The 23,035-nt window shown below is 40.2% G+C and overlaps 1 protein-coding gene across 24 annotated transcripts in view; it reads left to right on the top strand.

Annotated features, from left to right (window-relative positions):
* LOC111253787 (alpha-amylase-like) overlaps window positions 1–21,774 on the top strand; it is a 51,380-nt gene extending 29,606 nt beyond the window's left edge. For 9 of the 24 annotated variants that reach the window (XM_086974281.1, XM_086974279.1, XM_086974283.1 and 6 more), the window contains 12 exons: window positions 1,575–1,654; window positions 2,182–2,300; window positions 3,437–3,581; window positions 4,044–4,212; window positions 5,905–6,138; window positions 7,077–7,203; window positions 9,837–9,937; window positions 10,348–10,449; window positions 15,582–15,696; window positions 17,629–17,786; window positions 20,482–20,635; window positions 20,817–21,774. In XM_086974281.1, coding sequence (XP_086830407.1) covers window positions 1,575–1,654; window positions 2,182–2,300; window positions 3,437–3,581; window positions 4,044–4,212; window positions 5,905–6,138; window positions 7,077–7,203; window positions 9,837–9,937; window positions 10,348–10,449; window positions 15,582–15,696; window positions 17,629–17,786; window positions 20,482–20,550 — 1,419 coding nt within the window. In that variant the 3' untranslated portion in view covers window positions 20,551–20,635; window positions 20,817–21,774. Of the gene's footprint in view, window positions 1–1,574; window positions 1,655–2,181; window positions 2,301–3,436; window positions 3,582–4,043; window positions 4,213–5,904; window positions 6,139–7,076; window positions 7,204–9,836; window positions 9,938–10,347; window positions 10,450–11,526; window positions 11,882–12,553; window positions 14,506–15,180; window positions 15,269–15,558; window positions 15,697–17,628; window positions 17,787–18,690; window positions 18,911–20,481 lie in introns of those variants that run through there. The other 15 variants (XM_086974288.1, XM_086974291.1, XM_086974287.1 and 12 more) reach the window with 15 other exon arrangements.
* Window positions 21,775–23,035: the final 1,261 nt, after the last annotated feature.

Here is a 23,035-nt window from a genome sequence, read left to right as displayed (position 1 = left end):
ATTAATATGTGCATACACACAATACATTCGATATATTCGTGTTTCATAACTCTCAACAATAGATTATATATAATCTAAAGTTCATCATGTTGAGAGCTGCCAAACAAAAAGCTTTCAAATTTTAAGCTCAAGCTATGCTTCCGTGTGTCAAATAACGAAATTTTGATTTGAAATTATGAAAAACAAACTTTTTACTGGTAAATTAGAAAGTTCTTCGTCTAGTTTCTATAGTCTAGAAATAGTTTTCTTTTTTTTTTATTTGTTGAGTTTTTAAGCCTTTTTTGTAGTTTATACCGAGATGTAATTAAGTTGATCATTTACATTTCATTATCTTTTAGCTGATAAAGTGACACAAATTGTCGACGTGTATAACATACCGCCTTCTTTTTTTAATTCTATATATCGATTCGAGTATTCCCTTTATTTAGGCGAAAGAGCAAATCTGGCGTATCATGTGATTAAACCTGAGACGTATGAAATTGAGTTTTCCTAGCTCCGATATCCGTAATCATAGCATCTTCATTTATACATGGGATTTATCGACAGGTCTGAAAAGTATTAGGAGCCACTTTTCTACTTTGGCCTAAAATCTCAGCCGACAAAATAAGAAGTACTATGATGGTTCTCTTCATCGATGGAAGCGTCTAGTCCAGCCATTGATTTAAAGTTAACAATTTGAACATTTATACAGATACTAGAAAGGATTATTTACTATTACGTTGAAAAGCATTTTCTCTCGGCCTGGTCCTAACACTAAGCGAACTACAATTTTGCCTAAACACATGCAGTTCTATTTCTACTCGCGAGAAGGATTTTTGTCCTGCGCCGCATCGCATTCTCATTTCCCTTCTTCTTCCTCTCACTGAGTGTCCTGTATTCGGCGATCATCTACACTCACGGCTCATCTTTGGTTTCGATCTCTCGCAACGGACGAAACCCACCCAGGAAAGCTCATATGAACTGACGTTTATCATTCTGGAGATTATATCATTGGGGACAGGATTAATTAGAGAAAGGCGAAACATAGAATTTTATAAAGAATCTGGCTTGCAGTGGAATACGATACGAAAAGGAAGGACCGCTATCTTGCCAGCCGTCAGACGTACTATAGTTTTAGCCTATTGAGGCGCAAGTAAGGACTGCGATACCTTTAATAGACCAATAAGCATGTTAAAGTTTTAGAAATGTAGAAAAAAGAACGTAATTGAGGCGAGATCGAAGAGCCTTTCGGTACAATGGGCCTAGATAACGCATTGGCCTTATTTAAAGGAATTTAAAGGAATCACTTGCTATCCAAGTAGAGTAATGTGCTTAGAGCGAATGTCACTGGATACAAGCCTTACCCGCTCCATTTTTTGTTTCTGTAATAAGTATTTATTATTTAATTATTAGTAAATTAGGTGAGGCACAAAATGAGACTATCATCTTAAATTAGCAGCAATCCGGTTTCACTCAGCGATTGAGTACGTACCTGTATTCACCCCTGAAGAATAATATCTTTATTCTATTTTAGAAATAAAATAAAGAACGAATATGTTGCCGTTACTTGCGAGTTCTACGACATATTTTTTCAGGTGTCAGCACCAAATGACCACGCATTTAAGACGGGCCGCGCCCTCGATGGAGTGCTTCAATATCGTGATTATACAGAAAGGTGATTTATACGTGCAAGTACACTGTACATAAATATATCTAGATGACTGAATAATATTCTAAAAATAAATCGCTATAGTTTGGGTAACTATGAGTTAAAAAAAAAACTCGAAATTCCACTCTTTTGAAACTCAATATGGTATCGATCTTATTACGTGATAGTCATACACTTACTGGTATGCACATACGTGGTATCCGTCACGGCTAGTAATTTGCATCAGTAACAATAAAAATAAAAAAAAAAAACTTGCTATAGTAACTTTGCAATGTTTAGTAATACTTCGAATACTGTAAAGTGCTTCATTTAAGGACCAGTTAATTAGAAATGCGTAGTATAGGCCTTGAACAATGACGTTGCTTGCTTCTTTACTTTCGTACGCAGGACAAAAAGGAGCGACAAGCACTATTTATGATTTGAATAGATCCAACCAATTGAGTAGCGATGACCAAGCACATTGGTTTCGCATTCAGAAAACGTATCTCATTATACCTGATAATGACCTCTATGTCAACCGCCTGATTACCCAGGTATCAACCTGTATCATTCACGAAATTGGATAGCGCTAGCGGCACATTCGGCCAGTTCAAACGTATGGCGCGAACCTGCAACGACAATAATATTCGGGTGTACGTGGACGTTGTATTGGGTAAGTTACTTCATGGACCCGAATGAATTTATCCGGGACAAATATAAAATAAATCGTAACCATCGGTGCATGAAACAGCATGCGTGAAACTGTGACAAGCTGCAAGGAAAAATGGTTTTCAACACACCTTGTAACGACTTTCCGTCACGTGCAACAGACCACAATCACACGGGTGCTCTTATCTTGATTGTTAATGGCTACTATTTACTTACAAATAATTATCTAAGTGCTTATGTGTATGCGTTTGCGCGGTGCCCAGCTCTGTTCGGAGTGCCAACGTCTTCCACGCAACAGGCTTTAGTTCTATACGATAAAAGACAACATTCGAGAGAAAACTAACGACCATAATAATTGTTTCAATATACCAGTAGCATATTTTTTCGGGCCATGTTTAAAAGTTGGATAACTGAAGTAGGGAGAAATCGACCTTTGCCTGCCGCCTATACGTGTTTTATAGGCGACTCAACGACTAGCTTTGTGCGATCATAGAATTAGACGTTGGAGAACGTGCGAACATTTCGATCGGACTGAAGACTAGCCAAATTTAATCGAAAGCGTAATGATATACTCCTAGCAAAGCAAATCTGTACGATCGCGAGATGATCGTTGAGAGCCTCAGACGGCAAAGTATATATAGTCGTCTTGCTTAGGCTTGCGACGATGAAAACAGTAGAACAGACCTACGCCGTTGAGCTGAAAGCATTAATACCGTATTGAGAATAGGTTATGTCCTTTCTTCTTCTTCTTCTTCTTCTTCTTCTTCTTGTTCTTCTTCATTCTTTAATGTTCATAGGATCTCGAGTCATCCGAGGCAAAAGGCATGGAGTTGACAAAAAAAAGTGAGAACATCTGGTGAAAAGCAGAAAAAGAAGAACACTTTCCAGGATGATGTATATTTAATTTATGCAAACCTTTGGTAGCGTTAGCTGTCCGTTTTCGAATGCAACCCCAACGTGTTGACACTGTATATTCCCAATAACCTCACACGTGATTTTACTTTGTGTCATTATGAAATTCAGTACTGCTGTAGCTCCCAGATCCATCTCGTGCAACCTATATGGAAGCAAAAATACTAATAGTGCTCTAAAGTCCCATAAAAAAATAGCGTAATCCAGCTTATTTTTGCTGTTTTAAAGGTCACACGACGTCTAACGTTTCTCGGGAAAGTTACGCGCACACAGCTTTTGATGGAAAGAACCTACACTTTAAAGACTTCAAAGCGGGCGACTTTATTCCCTCAGGGCGATGCCCCACGCCGTCTGGAAATGTCGAGGATTACAGGTACGATATCCGAGCACCGTCCAGACCCTGCGGAGCAAAAAGCGTTTTTCGTTCGGGAGTAAAGAGCATTTTTAATGCTCTCTAAAATTAAATGCAATGAAAAAGAAATTAATTGCAATTTTTGCCTATTAGTATAATAATAACTATTATTATGTTTAAGTATATGTCTCGGTGATATTCATTGCTGAGTTTAATAGGAGGTTCGTTGTATAGAATCCATTTATGGTACGGCTGAGTCTTATCTAGCGATCCTCTGGTGATCTCTGTTAGCTTGTTGTTGGTTTCGTATAAATAAATCTGCTCACTATCTTTTAAGACGCTTTCCGAAAGTGCTTTCGAACACAACATCTTTTACTGATATGATAGAACATTCCTGTAGACTATCTATTAATAGTATTTGTCTGAAGTTTTACCCTATTTCCTGTAGTTGTATAGTGATTTGGCTTCCGGTCTCAATTGTAGCGATCAGACGCAGCTTCTCTGGTGTCGTGAGCGCGGATGGCTCCGCCTAGACCTAGGCTCTGATAACGTGCAAAACGTACTCGGGGCCTATTTGCAACGTCTTCAGTTAGCGGGTGTAACAGGATTCAGAGTCGCGTACGCTGACAGACTTGACGTCTACGATCTTGAGGTAAGTGAGCTGGAATCACACAGAACACGCGGTTCGAAATAGGCATAATAGTTGTAATGAGTTATCTGTTCTCGCTCATTAAACAAGTGCGAGTTGCTGAAATAGAAAAGCTTCATTTCTTTCGAAGTATAGCGGCTGAGTAACTGTGCCGTGAAAGAAGCAAGGTTGTCTATCATCGCTTAGGCTCTTACCGCATTTTCAAAACGTTCTACTTACTAGGTGGCTTAATCAACGTTGCGACCAACTAATACACTAAGAGGGATTAAGAACGGAATTTCGAAGCCGCAGAAAGCTCGATACTGTTTCTAAGCAACAAAACACATCATATATTGTAGGGAATGTATGCCCAACTCTTGCTATGTTGTCCTGGACTACCCTCGAAGTTTCACTGATACGCACTAAAGGCGAAAATTGCCTGCACTTTGTAAAAACCGTCTCTCAGACACAACTGAAAAACGAATACGAGCAGTTAGTTATTGCTACTGAAAAACACCCCAGTGTGCGTCGCCAGCGCTCTTAGTCTGTTGCGGAACATTTGTTGACGATTAGTGTTAGAAGGGACGGTCTAATAAGAAGCAATAGCCGCAAATACAGGAGAGGAATTGAAAGACTTAATATACTGTATCTTTGTTGGGCCCTCACTCGAAAAATATCACATATTAGATATCACTATTGAGGTTTCAAAGTCTGACCATAACCATGTGCGTCGTGCAGACACTGATCAGTTCTTTTAAGATCGTCTTAATCTCAACAAACCCCGGTTATGCAGTGATGCATGGTTAATGTTTGCGAGCAATAAACGGGGCTATAAAGCCCCATCTCCCGCGCGCGCATGGCCTTATGGTGACATGTAATTAAATAGAGTAGAAAACGCTGCTGAAGTAGAGAGTAACATAAGAAAGAGAAAAATCAGAAGCACAGATACGACGGCGACGAGCTCCGATGATTTTCAGTATCGCCAAACCAGGCTGTAATGAAACATTAATGATTTCTGAATACGCAAATTACGTTGTACGCGTCTTATACGCGTACGTATCCATCTAAAGTCAGGGTCTGATAGTCGGGCGTATTTTCACTAGATAAATATTGATATTAAGCCTTGTAACAGAGTCACTTTACATTACGAAGTCGATAAGAATTGATTGCAGTCTAGACTGTTTCTTCACGCACTTGTTACTTACACAGAAATAATGGGCATACTTCACTTCATGAACTCGCAGAGGCAGGTGTTGTTTGTTAACGGCTCAAGGGACGAATTCTATTTACGAATGAGTTTCTTTTTTTAACAATTGAGATATCTCGAGAAGCTCGAGGTCGACTCTGCTCCCGCTCGTGATATGGCTAGTGCCACAGATAGCCCGAGTAATATAAATAATTTATAGCTTCTAAGAGTACTCAGTTCACGTTGTCAAAGCTTTGAGCTACAGAGAATACGTTTATTGTATCCTGCTAGCAACATTGTAAACCAGGACGATCACTGGACCGGTTTGGTAAGCATCAAGTGGAAACAGGTTTTGCCCCGAGTAATCCTAGTATACAGTGAACTTCTCCGTTCCGGTAGGGATAACCAAGACAACCTATCTAAAATAACGTGTAGAAGTCGGATAGCTGTTGAAACAATCAGAGACAAAAGACTAGCTTCATTTTTATCTAATTTGGTTAACACCGTTCATCTTTGACGATGTATTTCAGCGAGTCCTGGACAGACTTCTCCCGTCAACAACGATCCATAATCCTCAGCCGTTAACTCCATTTATAATTATTGACGCTCCTTTGGCGTCACAGGATCGACTGCAGAGTCTATCTTCGCTTGGAGCGCTTGTTAACTCTACTCTTGCAAAAAGCATTGAGCGTATCCTACGTAGACGCGATACCTGGCGGACATTCAGTGATGACGTGCAGTTATGGAAACCTTTGCCAGATAAGGTTAGGGCTATAAGGAAAATATCATCCTCATTATAGGTGCAAACCTAACTGATTACGTTTACTTATATTGAATATTTTGAAAATTTCACTTTAGCCCGTTGACAGATGAGAGTTGCAGATTATGAGTTCAGGTTCGATATATTTTTTAAATTAAAAGAAGTACATACCATTTAGCATTTGCTTGACATGTTGGCAGCATATGATCGTAGTCACACTGTAAGGTTCGCTGTCTGTACTAAGATCAGAACAAACTTCTCGAGTTTTGTTACGAGAACTTGTTACGATGCGCGTAAACTTTTTTATCACTTAATAGCATTTGCGCGTTTTTTGTTCATTAGTTACTAGAAAGAGGGCGCATCTTCTGAACTTATGCACACGGTGTTCCCTTTCGAAAGGTCTGATAGTGTCTATCGGCGCAGTGCAGGCGCCTTTTACCTATGTCCGATTAAAAAAGGTTTTAGTGTTCGTAAATTGAACGGTAGTTATAGCTAGCAATTACATACCCCTATTTTGGATAATTCTTGGATTAGAGTTACAAACTAGCTTGGGTGAATAAAATGGTTTTTCCATAATAGGAAACCGAAAATGCTGACATACCCCGCTTAACATTCATCGATTACTTGTGAAGCCGAGCGATAGTGCTTACGCCTGTCAAGTCGGCATTGTATCTGGATAGATCATTAGAAACATTTCTGTGTGGTATGAGCGGACAAAGCTAGATGGACGTGCCAAGCATTTAAGTGATTCGATGTCGCAAATAAGGTCATTTCATAAATAAGTTCAACGGTTGCGAACGCTGCAGATTGTAAGTTGGAAGAGCACGAAGACCCGGCTATTTTCATTGACTTGATGAGCATTCGGTACATCTATAAAATGCGTTAGACTTCTATGAGAGCTGGTTGTTCTTAGTATCATCCTTTTACCCGTTTGTCCCATAGGTGTTTGCCCTTCCGCGCCACACACGAGCCCTTGCTCGGGAGGATCTCACAGAGAACTTTTGGCAAAGAGTAGCCATACATATGGTAACAATGTTCCTGCCACGAGGCATTCCTGTTATCTACTCAGGTATACATAGAAAGCTGTTAAACATCAAATGAGAACATATAATTCCATAATCCCTAGGATGCATAATCAATATAGACGAAATGAAGATCGTTCAAAAACCTATTGTATACATAGAAAATAGTTTTATCATTGAATGCTCTGATCGTGTTGGTTAGGAGGTACTCATTTCCCGTAGCATGGAAAGAGAAAAATTATGAAACTCCATGAGTTTTTAGATTTTCCTATATCAGTGGCGTTATCACGAAAACGTCAGATTTGGATGAACTGGAAACTCTGGTTCCGTGGAGGTCGTACGCTGAGTGTTATTCCTACTTGTCTTCTAGGATGATTGATAGATATATGATCTCCGAATATGCAGCGGAAATTTGATGAATCCTGTGGTCCTTTTTTAAGGGCTTAGATGTCTAACATCCTTTGTTGAAAGCCTTGCACTGTTTTCGCTAAAAGAGATAGCACGTTCATATCTATTATCCTGTTCTTTGAGCGCATCTAACATAATTGCAACCTCATACTGCTGGGACGCTTCTATCCGAATACATTTTTCATCACATGCAATTCATCCAGCTCACAACGTATTTTGCTACCGAGTGTTTACAAATTGCAATTGTTCTATCTACCATTTAACCAATTAAAACCCTATCTTCATACTTTAAGATCTTCAAATTCTCCAAGTGGATTTGCTGTCCGCGTCAATCTTGCTGACGACCCCTGAGAACTGGAATACCTATAAGATATGCTTCATTGCTGGAATCTTCCGTACGCTTCCCGCCTCTTGCCCTTTGTATGCAGGACCCTGTTCCAACTAGCGCGGCGTAATCTTACGCTACCGCCGTCGCACACAGAAGCATGTGATTTTCAGTTTGACGTTTACGATTTAAACAAGAACCTGTCCTTGCGCCTCCCCAGTTGTACGAAGGTAATCACCGCCAACGTTATCATTTTCATCGTTGTTCCCATCATTATCGTGAATATTTCGTCATTCACATCGTTCTGCGACGCCGTCTTCATCAAAACCTCATACTCCGTACGCATGCTTCCACACCCAAATGCCATTCATCGTGACAGGCGACAGCGGGTATGGGTGGTCGCGCGCCTTTACCTCTTTCCGGTTTTCGCCGTCGCTTCTTCCAGGAACGGCATGTTGCCCGATTCGCCGCTTCTGCTCTGCTTAGTACTCGTTTCTCCTTTTTGATCAACGAAAGCTGAAGGCGACGCCGCCAATCCAGCATTCACAGTCTGCCTCATATGTATGCTCGACCCGTTCGTAATCGTCGTATTGTCCTGGTTGCTTGTTAGCAGTTGGCGAGGTAGCTCCCATCCAGCCGCTTGTCAGGTTGCTTCTAGGACAGCTTTTGTTGGAGGTCTGTCTTAGGTAGCCATGTTGATGCCTGCCACGTTTCGCCGTGTTCGCCTACGTTGTGGATGCAGCAGACGACATAGGTGCTGGCAGCCAATCATTTTGAGACTGTGGAGAAGGTCCAGACGATGACCAACCGACAGATAAAATGATGGTCAAAAAAATGTTGCTAAATTTTAGAACGCAGGAAATACACGTATTGTCGAACACGATATCGTTTAACTTAGAATACAACGTTGTCGAAATGGGAAAGGCAGCACTGTTGTAAGGAAAACGTTTGCTACCTCAAACAGGTTACTCACATTTAAGAGCTATATTGACGCTTATCGGTTAAACCTGTAACCTAAATTCGGCCGGCGTTAGAAAGTGATCAAGGTCCAAAGGCAGTTTATCGCTATGTTCCTCACAAAAATGCATTGTTTGTATGCTTGGCTGCAAACACACCAACTTATGTCACTTACTGCTGAAGTGCTTAACTCGACTTAGGTGATTGCAATGTATTCTAGAGCTCCGTACCCTGTAGAAAACGTTTCAAGTTGATTTTTGAGAAGCTTTAAAAAAAGCGGTGCTGTTCTATTGTGCTAAGTTTGTTCTTCGACTTAGCAGTGATGCATCAGCGAAGAATTTACAAGAGCTGTGCCACGCTAGGGGTTGCAACTCAATATTTTCCCCCAACGCCTTCATCCTCCAGGACATCGAAGTTTCATATTTGTATTTTTTCATCGGTATCACTACTAAGTGGTTGAAGTGTATCAGCTACAGGACGGTACGGAAAGAACGACATCAGTCCGTTGCCTTCCGGCAAATGGGGTTTTTTCGCTCATATCCTGGTCGGCAATAACTTCCTATCTCCTTCTGCCGCCATCTAATACATCCTAATGTAGATTTAAGTTAAAATACCAACCTACTAATTGAAATTTAGTTAGTTTGTCTTAATTCAGTTAATCAGACAGCTGCATGCATAAGTGGTACGCTAAAAAAACCAAGCAACTTACAAATTGTTTGTTCGCCAATGCAATGCATCGCATCTTGCCTCTCTTGTAACGATCACTGTTCAAATCCGATTCGAACTCGGAGCACCAAAGCTACACCATTGCAGATACGTATACGTATGCAAAAAAAGCTTATATACGAAGAAGCAAAGAAAGCTCTCTACTTTCTGTTGCATTCGTTGGTCTGGTTTTAAAAATACTAGCCCTGCTAAAGAAATACTACTAAAAAATAAACGGTTCCCTCTTAACTAACAATGTCTAACACTTTTGTTCACACATCAAAGGATGGGCACTTGAAAAACCCCCCGCGCTGGGAATTAATCCTGCAGAACTGGGCCCTCCATCGTCAACTGATTTTGATACGCTGCCTGTCGTTTCGAAAAAGGTGCGTTTTGATTAACAGAGATATTCTGATTTATTTGAATTGAATAAGATGTGAGCAAGTCAAAATTAATCTAAATGCATATACAGCCTATATATATATATATAAATAAGCTCCATTAAAGTTAATTATATATTAGTTGTAATTAAATAAAAAGTGTGCCCACAAATAAAATTGTAATCCGAACAGAGTCGGAACTACATAACAAATCATCAGGTCAATTTTTACTTGTATAACTAAACGAACTCTCTTCGTACATACAGGGTTCGTATGAAAGGGTCTAGGTTGTTGCTGAAATTTGTATAGTTTCTCGTCGTAGGGTACATTTCTAAGTCTTTATTTCATAGCACAATGGTAATGATAATATTATTAATAATAAAATAGGCATATCTGTGTATGAAATATACTCTTAGGATGGATCGTGTTCCGGTGGGTGGGAGTGCATACATCGTTTAGGGGCGCTATCCAGAATTCCTCAATGGCGAAACGTGGCCGGGACAAGTTCTGCCATGAACGTATGAAACTTTTCTTGCTGCTGGTATTGTTTTCTATTGATATTATTTAGACGTTATCGTGAGTTGTTTTTACACATTGATATACTAACGTCTTTGAAGAAAAATATATTGGATACTTATTTATTTCTTTTCTGGTTTTGTTGTCCAATCGATATCTAGCAGTAACTTTTACATCCCTCCGAGCTGGTTTGTGCATTTTCTCAATTGTCTCGTGCAAATTTCAATGAACGCAACGCTAATGAGCCTTGAATTACGGCACAGCTCTTCTGTGGATCTCATCAGATGTAGCTGTTTTGCCTTCAATGCAGACACCGTATTGTACCCCCTAGACGAAGGCGTTACCGCGACTTCCTTTAGCGACATGAGTAAGCTAGGGCGAAAATCTTGTAAGACGCAAGGATAGGAATTATTTGTTGCCACAGACATAATCACGAGCACATTTAACACGTCACGACTTCCTCGTAGGTGTACACGTGCACACATTTAATATACGAGTACCCACGTTTGTGTATGAACAAAAAGGCAGATGTTCCCGAGCTCTTCTATCGGCCATCGACATCTAAGAAACAAACCATTGGCATAGCATAATAAGCATTATTTTATGTATAAACGCTTGAAGGCATTTTACCATTGGCAATCTTTTACACGCAGGAAACTAAGGGCTACAGTCAATGAAATAACAATGCTAAAAAAGTACGATAGTGTCGTAATAGTCAATCTTCTCTTTTAGCTGCTTCATATTCTGCTAATATGCTGTCAACGATACAATGTTGTCTGTCTGATGGGGGGTTGGTAATACTGCATTAGCTCTGGCGTGGATGGAATTAGGATGTCGCAACGGAAAGCTATTTCGATTTTGTTGACGTCATAGTCGCCTAATTATATGTTGATCGACATCAGTCGTCACTATCAATCTGAAGTATTACGTGAAGCTGACTGTTTCAATATAACATTAACTAGCCAGTGCAATTAATTTCCTTAACCTGACATAATCCTGTAGAAATAATAGAAGAACTTTCGAAACCGGCTTGACACCAGCAATTATCCTCTTTCATTTATTCCGCTATGTTTTTGTAGCTATTTCATCGGTCTGCATTAGTATACCTGCCAGGGAGCTCGATCGATTTGTCTTGGTCATTACGATATGTGGGCTTTTGATACAATTCCTCAAGATGATTTTGGGGCGTCTGTAGCGTTGGGTGATTGGCTCTGTTTCTGGGATGCACACAAATAGAGCCGGCCATGAATTGACATCTGAGAAACGGAAGTGACTTCAATTAGTCTTCAGCTGACTTTTAATATGCGTTGCGGTCGAAAAGGTCGGCTGACTTATTAATGCTGAACGTTGCCAAGGGTTGAAATAGTTTTTCATTTATTTACACGAAATATTCACACCAAATAAAGGTAGGTTCTAGTACCGAAACACTTTTAAGGCTTAAGATTTTTTTCTTTTTTTTTTTCCATAATAGGTAGTTGCTCTAAACGAAGATATAAAGAAACACTTCACGACAATTTCATGTTTTGGTTGATGTATTGACGTTACCGAACTCAATATTTTTCATCTTTCGTTATGTTATTTTAGTCGTTTTTGGATTAAAAAAAATCCACTTTTCATTTGCCGGTATAATTTTTTGATTAACATTAATTTGAAAAAAATACTCAGAATCCCACCGTTACATACAAAGACCAATTGCGACCACTAGGGTTTTACAATATTTACTTAACTATTTTTGTCAGTATCGATATACATTTATTACATTTTTATTTATTTTGAACTCCCTCTTATATATCAAATGTTATATAAATCAAAAATTAAAAAATAAGTTTACGAACATGTGCTACAGTTTGACTTAATTCATCAATAACTTTTGACTGATACCAAAATACACTCCGCCCTATAAACCTATATATATACATACGAAAAAAAAAAAAAAATAAAAATAAAAAAAAACCTTCAAACGAAGAAGCTATCGCATTCGATTAATTGCCAGTTTTTGTGTCCAAATATCCATTTCCGTATCTATCGGTTAATGTGAAAGACTGACATCAACAAAGCTACCTAACAAAGAAAATTTTTTTCCATCTACTAATGTGTCTTTTTCAGAAAATGTGGAAGATAATATAGAAAAAATTAAAAGTTAGCCACATCAGCTGTCACAACCTTCCAATGGATACCAATCAGAGATCTGCTTAATACTCAGAATCGCCTTAAAACGCATTTTCACGTTACTGTCACGTTCGCTCGCAGGGATACGGTCATAGTCATTAGGTCCCACACTATGTTGTATCGTCGATAACGAATAGCAGCGCTTTGATAGTTGATGTCAAATATTGTTTTCGGTAGCGATGTTGGCTGTATGACTGATCGTTGAATCTTCATGGACGTCTAACTTGTTATCGTTCCGTAATACTGCCATGACGTCCTTCCCGCCACGGCCTATCGCATTTGCCGCCAATTTGCTCATACAAAGATTGTATCATGAACAGATTGCAGCCTAGAAAACTTCTAATTAGTTTGCTAGAACCGCAACCTTATAATAGAGTTCCGTAGGAAGACAACTGAATGAACGGATAAAATGTACGCGCCGAGAAGTTCTCGTCTTCATCGAGCGAATTGTTTTTATCTTACTGATAACACCAATAGTTTGAGTCAGAATGAACGCATGGCTATTTTGATATTAATGTCTAGTAGTAAAAAGTATATTGCACCAGTGCAATATTTTGAACATTGACATAAGACGAATTTTACTAGAACCGTGGTAATCAGGATCAATACAATACCCTATTGTGGCTGTCGGGTCAACCGCGCGCCTCAGAGCTTCCGTGCTCGCGCGATACTTAGAGAGGCTCCAGGCACGGAAGATCTAACGCTCTTCAGGGCGAAGGTCGAGGAAAAAAAATAAAGATATAATGCACCAATCTAAGGAAGTCATAAGAACTTCGGCGTTGCTTCCTAACAGGGAGCTAGTGAAGGGTTCTTGTGTTTACTTGTAAGTAGAGAGACGCAACAGTACCGCCTCCATGTATTGTTGAATGCGCAAGATTTGTAAGATGTTGAGCTAGTCTGTACATCCCAGCTTATAGAAAGCTGGCGGCGTTTCGAAGATGCTCCGTAACTTCTAGGAAGTTGAACTATATAAATAGAACTATACCTGAATAATGGAGCTTTCTGGAAATCGTAGGTTTAATACAACGGAAGTGCAATCAAATATTATATTAATAATCTGCAAAGTGCATTTATGTTAGATAAGGAATGTTCATCCTACACCTAACAATATTGCCTTGGACCAATCATTGTCGCAGTGAGTGCATCCAGCGAAGCCAATACAACTTTCTTGAAATGTAATTAATTTTTCTCACTTCGGCCATATTAGTATTTATAGATATGCCTGCTTAGTCCAGATCGTCTGCTAGGGATAACATCGGTACGTCTAGCGGAGTTCTTTCACGATTGTGGTACTTACTTCGTATTATTTTGTTTCGTCAAGCTCGAAAACGTTCGCTAAGTTTTTGATGCAAACGCTCTGTGAACGTTATCGTTACAATAGGAAGTTGCTGAACTAAGATTCTGTGTATAGCTCAAGAGCATGGCATCAAATTCACGTACTACGAAGCCTGCAGAAGCATTGCCTTCGAAATCTGTAGGACCATTGTCGCTTCCAAAGAAAATAGATCTTTGTCTTCTTGAGGAAGATGATGAATTTGAGGAGTTTCCAGCGGAAGAGTGCGCCGCTAAAATTGATGAGCCTATGAGAAAGGCCAATTTGTGGGACGACAATTGGGATGATGATAACATCGAGTCTGATTTTTGTCAACAATTAAAAAACGAACAGAATGATATTCCATATGCCAAGGAATTAGACAAAAATGCCACTGTAGTGGCCTAAACAAACGTTTCACGGGCTTGGTCTGGGAGACTGCAAGAAAAGGAAAGGACTTCCCCAAGTCGATGTAGGCAATCATATAGGAGAATCCTTTGATCGGCTGAAGCAATAATTAATAGCAAAGAATAAATTTATATGTGTGAGCTGTATATTTATGTGTGGTGGAAAGTCAGTAACTGTTTATTTAATCGACCTATTAGAAAAATGAAACTTCGTGTTACAATGCGTCGTGCGAAACGGGGTAACAGTAGTGTGCACTCTCTTCTAGACGCTTCATATGGCCCGTATTGATGATGGCCCTTTTCATGGGCCTCTTAGACCTGTAATTGAACTAGGGATATAGAGTTGCTGACGTAGTTCGATATGTTTCATATGTTATTGAACCTTTACCTTCAGACGTCAACTGGTTTCATCGAAAGGCCAGATAAAGAACTTGAGACCTTACGAAAAAACGTTCGGCCATACAAAAGAGCATGGAAAATTTATGTTCAAAGCGTTTGTAGATAGCCAGAAAACGTTCATGAGATGTTTGCTCTATTTACGCGTATCGACTAAAAAATGACACGGTCGGGGCATTTAGCGTGATCATATTTTGCCGCTTGCCTAAAGCTCGATCAAAAAAAAATTAAATACAGCTCTTGATTAAATTGTACATTTGCGAATAGGTAACGATGCGAAGTTGTGTGCAATTTTGCAATATTTGGGACTAACATATTACTAAGATAAAAAACCTAGGAAATTTCGAAGTCGATTTCGTAAACCGTTGGCAGCAATAGTGTTGCAAACGTAACAACACGCTATAACGTGAGAATTGATTTAGTGTGTTAATAAGTTCATTGCTGTCTAGGCTGTTCGTGACTCATGAGGCTTCGAATACTACAGGGCAATTCCGTTCCATTGGTTTTAGTAGTCGACCGTCGCCCGTTCGTTCTTCGGTATGACAATTCTATGAAACATTAAAATCTCTCATTCAAATCATCCAATCCATCTTCAAACTAATCGATACTGCGGCCATATATTGAATTCGAACGCTTTCTTGTGCTGCTGTGTGCCAATGAGCTGCATCAGGTCTTTCTATACACGCATACGTTAGTCTCTCGATAACGTCTGTATTTGATTTGTTCCTTGTCTCCTCTTATCTTTGCCATATTCTTCTCGTTTGTACTTTAGCACATGTAAACGGTACCGCCCAGTATATACAACTGTTTAATACACAATCGCACAGAAAGCGCGATATTTTTGTTTCAGGTTCGGCTGGACGACGATGATACGATAATATCGTTTGCGAGAAAAGGAAGATCATTTGTAGCATTAGCCACTGGCGAGAAGGCTGCCCGAGGGGACTTTAATACCACCCTACGAGGTATGTTAGAAAGGGCCACCTCAGTGCTTTCATTCAGCACACGTCGATTTCTGTTTGTAAATTATAGATTGCTTTGTGTAAATGTATATAGAGCTCATCTTATGAGGAATAGAGCACTTGGTAGAGAGATCTAGCAAGCTGAATGATTGAGCTTTTCCTAAACTTTGCTATTGTTATGAGACTCTAAAGTGCAGAATCAGCATATCACCCTTATAACACCACTTTTTTTCTAATAACGTTGTCAAAGCATGATCTATTTGTTTGTAACTTCCACACTTATACGGTTAAGCTTCGCAATCCTGCTGTCTAACAGTCATACATCATTAAGCGAGGATATAACGCGACGCCTTGTCAATCGCGGTACACAAACATGTGGATTGCCCAGGACAATTTACACAAACAACGACCATGCCACAGCTACCGGACGCGGTCCACGTGCGTATAAGCTGCACTACAAAAGCGTACAAGAGCGAAGAAGTGGGCTCAGAGAGCGATTGGCCGAGCGACACTAGCGTTAGAAGGGAGGGGGGGGGGGGGGGGGCGACTTGGGTGCCAAAAGGGACGTGCAATGCACGGCATGCACGATTGACTAAGCACACTTGCCCGTCCCCTTCTAGGACGACGAAGCCGCCTTAATTGAGAGTTGGTCCTGTACATGCAAAGATTTCTCGATTGCGTGCAGTCGGCCGAGGGCAAGCGTGACTAATCTGTCAGCCATCAGAAGGGGACCAATGACCACTCAGCTAGGAACGCACAAGGCTTCCAAAGAAGCATCGCTGAAGTCAGTATCCCACATCGCACGTTATTGCTGCTATGGACAGGTGTGGATGAAACAGACGGTCAAGATATTTAGAGAACGGTGGGCATCACTGGTTCCTGAATTCGTGGAAAATTATTTTTAGAATGAGAGCAAGCATTTGAGATCCTCAGGAAAAATTAAAGACGGTTACAATTTCGGGTCAGGATTATTCAATGACCGATGGTTGTGAGCCGTTAAGTCTGACACTCAGCTTAGAAAAGAGTAAGGATAACCGTCTGATTGGCCGACTCCTTACGTCGACCACGTATGAACTCGAGAGATGTCGGTTTATCTCAAGCCAGTAAGAGAAGGAGCCCAAGTACCCTCCCCGGAAGCTGGAACGCACAGCTGATGTCTGGTCTATTGATTGCTATGATTTTTTACGGCCTAAAAAGCTGCTTTGTATATAAACACGAGTACGAAAGCGGCTTTCGAACGAAGGCTGAACAAACTTCGCCCGGGCTGTATGGAAATGTGGCGAATAGAAAAAAACAGGAAAGATATAAGGTTTGGCAGGTCACTTATTTGACCTACAGATAAACTCAGGTATGCCCGAAAGGATTTAGCGGGTCCGACTGGTCTTCTGCTGCTTGCAGATATTCTCCTAAATACGTTACATTGAAATTAGCGTCTGTGCAGCTCAGCTATGAGCTGCCGGAGTATAATTCAATAGTTCGATTATCGAGGGCTTTGAGATGTCCAATAGTAAAACTATTGGAAACCACCAAGGGCTCCCTAAGAGATCCACATTTAGTAGATAGATAACTTGCTGATACACCAAGGTTAATATAACGTTAACACAAGTTACCTAGATGCAAGATAAGGTAAGTCATCCATTTTGCGGAGCAGATTATCTTGGATACATGAATATGACATTTGAAATCAATGAGCGAACAGCATAAATAATATTGTCTATTGAAGCGTAGATTACAGGCCTTGGACCAATTTCGTAGCGATGTTAAAGTTGAATATAATTAACTAAGTAAAAAGATTATATGTAGCCGTTAAGCATCACCTACTTTGAGCAGTCTGTTGGATATAGATAATAAATGGCACAACAATGGCGCCCGTTGACAGTTCAGCGATAACTTCGATCAGGCTAGCTGGCTAACATTACAATTGATATATTTTAGAAGGCTTCTACTGCGATATCATATCCGGCGAGCGATTTTTCGAGACGACCTGTACTGGTGATACGTACCGCGTCTATGACAATCACTTTGTGAATATTCTCGGTGAATCCCGCATCCATCGCTCACGGAGGCTACCTATTATGGCATTCCATGAAGAGGTAATTCAATGGCGATTGATCATTCTTTGGTCGACATGCCCTGCAAAGTTCATGGTTTCAGGACGGTCCCTGTACGATAGAGATGGCAGTATCGCGTTATTCTCAGTCATCTGTGCTACGTTAAATCAATGCACCCAATACTTGGAGCTAGGTCAGACTTTTACGAGGTTTCCTGTACAAACCCAGCGTGTAATTCGAATTCGTTGAACTATTGAGAGAATTCGATAGTGATTCCGGTCTAGTTAGCGTAAACAGTTAATTCAGTATAAACCAATCGCTTAATTATATATTTAGTTATTCTGCTTACACGACACACCAACGAGCCGTTCTGGTGAGCATTGGTTAATTAGTAGGTTCAATATTGTTTTTGTCATATTACCAACTACGTATGTACCAATATGGAGGAATTGTTGCATACAACATAAAAAAAAATTATGTTTAAAGTAAAAATATTGTTATTGACTGGATAGACGCTAGATAACACTTGTGCACGGATGAACCTACAGACGGAAAATTTTCCTAGGCGCTTTAATTAAATGATAGAAGTATTTTCGTATATAATTTTCGTTCCATACTAATATATTTTTCTTCCGATATTCTTCTTTTCCTAATTTGTCTTCCGACAATTCTAAAAGTTTTACCACTAATCGTTTCTGAGAAACGCTGTAGAGCAAAGGTGACCACTCGTTGGTTGTTTCAGCTCGTTTGTACCTCTAATGTCGAACCTTTGAACGTGAACATGAACTCGGAGCATTTTTTTTTTGTTACTTCTCATTCGTTCCTTTTTGTCTAGATTACCAATTCTAAGACACCAGATACGAGCAATACGCGTGCACCCAACTATAAAGTTGTGCGTCCCTTTTTTTTCTGTCTGTAACATAGTTTCCTAACATTGCACCAGCAGGTTCTTCGGCACCGGAACAATCTAGAGCAACTTACTTAAGGGATCAGCCCTCAAAAATGCACCTAGTGGATAAGAAGTGATCAATGAAACATCGTGGAGCTTTGATTTGTTGTCAGTTCGCTGGAGCGCACCTCAGAGACACCAAACGGAACCGTAAAGACACAAGTCTGGTATAGCGATACTCATTCAATGTGTAAATAAAACACAGCCAGAAATGTCAGCCGTACGTACTTTCATCCCACGCGCGCCCATCACGGGCTCTTTGCTGGATATGGAAATAAGATAATAACCGACGTCAGAGCTTTATCTCTGCGGCGTTGGCAATGGTGGGCGGAATTGCGCAAGCGCGATCCCGTAGAACGCCACGAACTCAACAAGCCAACGTGGGAGACAGTGGTAAACAAATGACACGGCAGCGGGACGTAGGAAACCTCCCTAATGGTATTTAAACTGTAAAAAGGTTCTCATAAGGTCAGTCTTCCTAAATTCGACCAAAGCACGCATGTGACGACCTTCCAGTTCTCCGCATAATAAACGAGGTATTTTTCTTCAAGAGAGACATTTTCCTGAATTGATTACCGACAAGTCGAGGGAAAATGAGATAGACAAAAGTAAAATCATGCCGAGCCTTATTGCGTGTAGAGAGGTTTTCCATGGTAAGGATATATAAAACAGTTCTAACGGAACGATATACAAAGTATGTAAATCAATCAGCTTCTAGGCTCCAATTCTAGACTACGTAACATATTTTTATTCAGGTTCAGTTTTTATATATAATTTTAGTATCAGCGGCATGTTTACAGAGTTGTCTTCTACATTTTAATTTTCATTCTGTAAAATAAGATCATCAGTCTCCTGAACGTTGCATCTTTGTTTGTAGTTGCGTGGCGTGAAAGGCAATAGTTACGACCATACGGCGCAGTTAACTCTGACATATCGCCCTTACAAGTTAGTTACTGGCGAACTTACCCAAATTTACCTTGGGATACCCCAGCTTCAATTTTTTTAGGTCACTCTCCCAATGCCAGAGGTGAACGATTATAGACTGGAACATCTCTAACCGAATTTCTCACAGTAAACTTCAAACTTGGGACATTTTGTTTGGCCACTGCCATGCGGTAATAGTCATTGCTATGATACTGGCAAGATACTGTGAAGTGGAAAGACCCTGTTACCGTATGCTTAGGATATCCAATCGACAAGCTCTTTCATAATGTGAAAGAGCAAATAATTTAGCAATACATTCAATAAGGAGGTGTCATACAGCCAACAAATGCTTTAATGCCCTGCTGTGTATGGTCGATGGCCTTATAGATACAAATTCCCGCGTGTCCAAAATATCCACACAGAGTATAAATAGGGCAAGTGTGTATACAGAATGTTATCAGACTAAATGATTACCTATGCGATTGTCCGGTACGTTTTTTGTTCGTCTGTATGTATGTATGTCCATCAATATACTTCGGTACCAGAGTATCCGATAAGATGAGCACGCAGGATATCGCATAACTCGGGAAGAACTGATCTGGGTTAAGGGCTAAAGATGTATGTGAACCGCTCCACTGTTCAGTGTGATGTAGTTCGCTGAGGCAAGCAGCGGATGACGGATCCCGGAAAAAATTGCCAATTTGTTTACAGATCTGTATTATTCAGTACTATTCGGTTAACGGCACGTTCGCCGCTTTCATATAGTAAGAGTCGTCTACGAATCCTATATAAACCCATACAGGGTGCCAGGTATATAATACATACATTTAACACCCTTCATTTTTTTTGCTGTTACAATTGCAGAGTCGTACGGTCTCAGAGAGCGAAAACCGTCAACATGTAGACGAATTTGAGAACGTCGTTATCGCGTAATGTGGCCCAAGCAAAATTGCTTAGTCGCAGCAGTACCGAACGAAAAGCAAATAAAGCGATATAATATCGAGAGAAAAGGAAAAAAGTGGGCGCAAACACACAGGATACGCTTATAGATTGCTAGCATATGATCGTGTGAACAACTATCTTAAACAATCTTATCGACCATAACATTGAAGTATTACAGATTTATATTATAAAATGGTCACCGAGCAGATCCAGAGCAATTATACGGCTAAATGAGATATCTGTTTTTTCCTTTTCAGGATGTTGATGAATGGGCGTCCTGACAGACTAACGCTCTACTGAGCAAAATACATTGGAAAAACGAACGGTCTAATTTGGCTGAGATCAGTCTTTAATGGATTGCCGTGGACATGGGCTGTTAGTGACGAGGATTCAGCGCGATGGAAGAAGGTGCTCACGCATGAAGCCGCTATATAGAATTACCATGCCCAAAAAGAGGACGGCACACGAGAAACTAGACGCATATGTAGTACATAATTAATGTGAAAATAATCGATGAAGCTGTAAATTAATTTCGTACAAATATACTGGGAGGTTAGTCCTGCACGGTACGGGGAAACCGATCGATACGAGAACGAATACTACAAAATGGTTCATTTGGGTAACCCGTGCAAATATTTATAGTAGCTTGTTGTTCCCCAGCCAGAGTCGTTACGCGTGCCTTACGTTAGGGATATGTGACTTGTCCGAAGACCTATTTTTGTTTCTATTGGAGCATACAATAGAGGAGGAAGACTTGGCATGGTGGTGGACTGTATGGCCTTACGTATCCTCCGTCGGTCGGGACACACATAAAACTCTTGTTGCGTACACCTAATTACAGAGAGACAGGAAAGTGAACTATATTTACCTTTTTGGTGATTTAAACTTCGCGCCAGATAGTGGAGTCTTGCAAAGCCATTCTGCTATTAACTCAACAATGTTAGTGACATCTTGTATAACGCGTCAACACGAACTTTGTGCCTAATATAGTGTTGTTACTTTACTAGTTATGCCATGCCGAAAGGCCGTATCCCGTTAGAATAAGTTCATCAAAATATCTAGTGCAATATGTAAATAGGTCATTGAAATAATTTCAAGTTATAACGTACTTCTTCGCATAGAAACGAAAAACGGCCGACTTACAATACGCATATGCTGTCTTTACTTATCCATTCGTTCCTAAAGAAGTTATAATAAACTCAAATCGCAAACTTAGTGATTGTTTTAGTTAGCTACATGTTTTTAGCTGAAAAACGAACAGGGATGAATTTCGTATGTCTGTGGCTATGAGTCGATCACAACAATTCTCAGGCAGGACAGATTTTCAAAAACAAACCTTATTCTCTCACAGCAAGGACGGGTATATAGATAAAGCATGGTGTACATTCCTTAACCACTATCGCTAGATATCTCATATCAGTTGTTCGGATCGCTGTGGAAAACCACTTAGAGGCGAGATTGCAGGCAACGAGGGCTGTCGAAAAGATTGAATCCTTGCAATTGCAAATTCGCTAACGACTATTTCTGAAGATTTATACCACACTCAAGGAGAAACTAGATTTGCTTATACGCAGGTAAATGGGTATGACGCGGCGACCAATGGGCATTCATCTGAGTCTAGCCACGAAAGCCGAGCTCAGGCCAGAGTGAGCTGCAAGAGCCGCATCGGAAATCAACCGTGATGTAGATAGGCCTCAAATCAGGGAGCTAAGTCATGGGCTGTTTACCTCGATAGGGTATTCAGTGGCTTTGTTTGGTCAACCCCTGTGTCCACAAGATACACGGGGAAGCCTTAAATGCACCTAACAGGAAATTACGTCAAGTGATTGACTAAATCGAAGAGAAACGAGAACAAAGCTTTTGATTGTTTTGAAAGAAACTGCAAAAAAAACTGTGGCTAATGTACATGGATCCGTAGAGGATTACTCTTAAGGGGATAACTTCGATCTGAACGCTTGAGGCATACGCAGTTGGTAACAAGGCCAATACTGCACCCTCTTCTTCGATCTGGTGGTATGATGCAGACTCTCTGCTTGTCTCATGTACCTCTTCGATAGTGACCAGCATAGATTAGCGGTTTGCGCAAAACAAACATTTGAATGAGATCCGCACGCTCTTAGTAAAAATATCTCCTCTATAATAAAGTAATAATTTTAGTTCATTTGAGTAGGTAAATAAAGAGTTATAGTCAATGTCGACTGGGTAAAAATAGTAACAAAAATGGGACACCGAAACACTTTGCTTACCTGGATTTTAATGAATTAAAGTAAAATTAAGTACTGTCTCTTAGACCGAACTATCCTGCTTGGTGAAAGCTCAAAAAAATGTACCGGGCCAATTAAGAGCTATGGCGTCGCCGGCAAAGTCTAGTGATTTTGCCATCTGATTTCAGTACAACTCTCAACTAGCAGCATCGAAACAGTCCACTATTAGAGCATAACAATCATTCAAATGCGATGATATAACGGTTACGTGT

The sequence above is a fragment of the Varroa destructor genome, unplaced genomic scaffold, assembly GCF_002443255.2.
Source record: "Varroa destructor unplaced genomic scaffold, Vdes_3.0 BEIS01000007.1, whole genome shotgun sequence".
NCBI lineage: Eukaryota > Metazoa > Arthropoda > Arachnida > Mesostigmata > Varroidae > Varroa > Varroa destructor.
The sequence above is the reverse complement of the archived record's forward strand: the minus strand, read 5'-3'. Positions and strand labels throughout refer to the sequence as shown.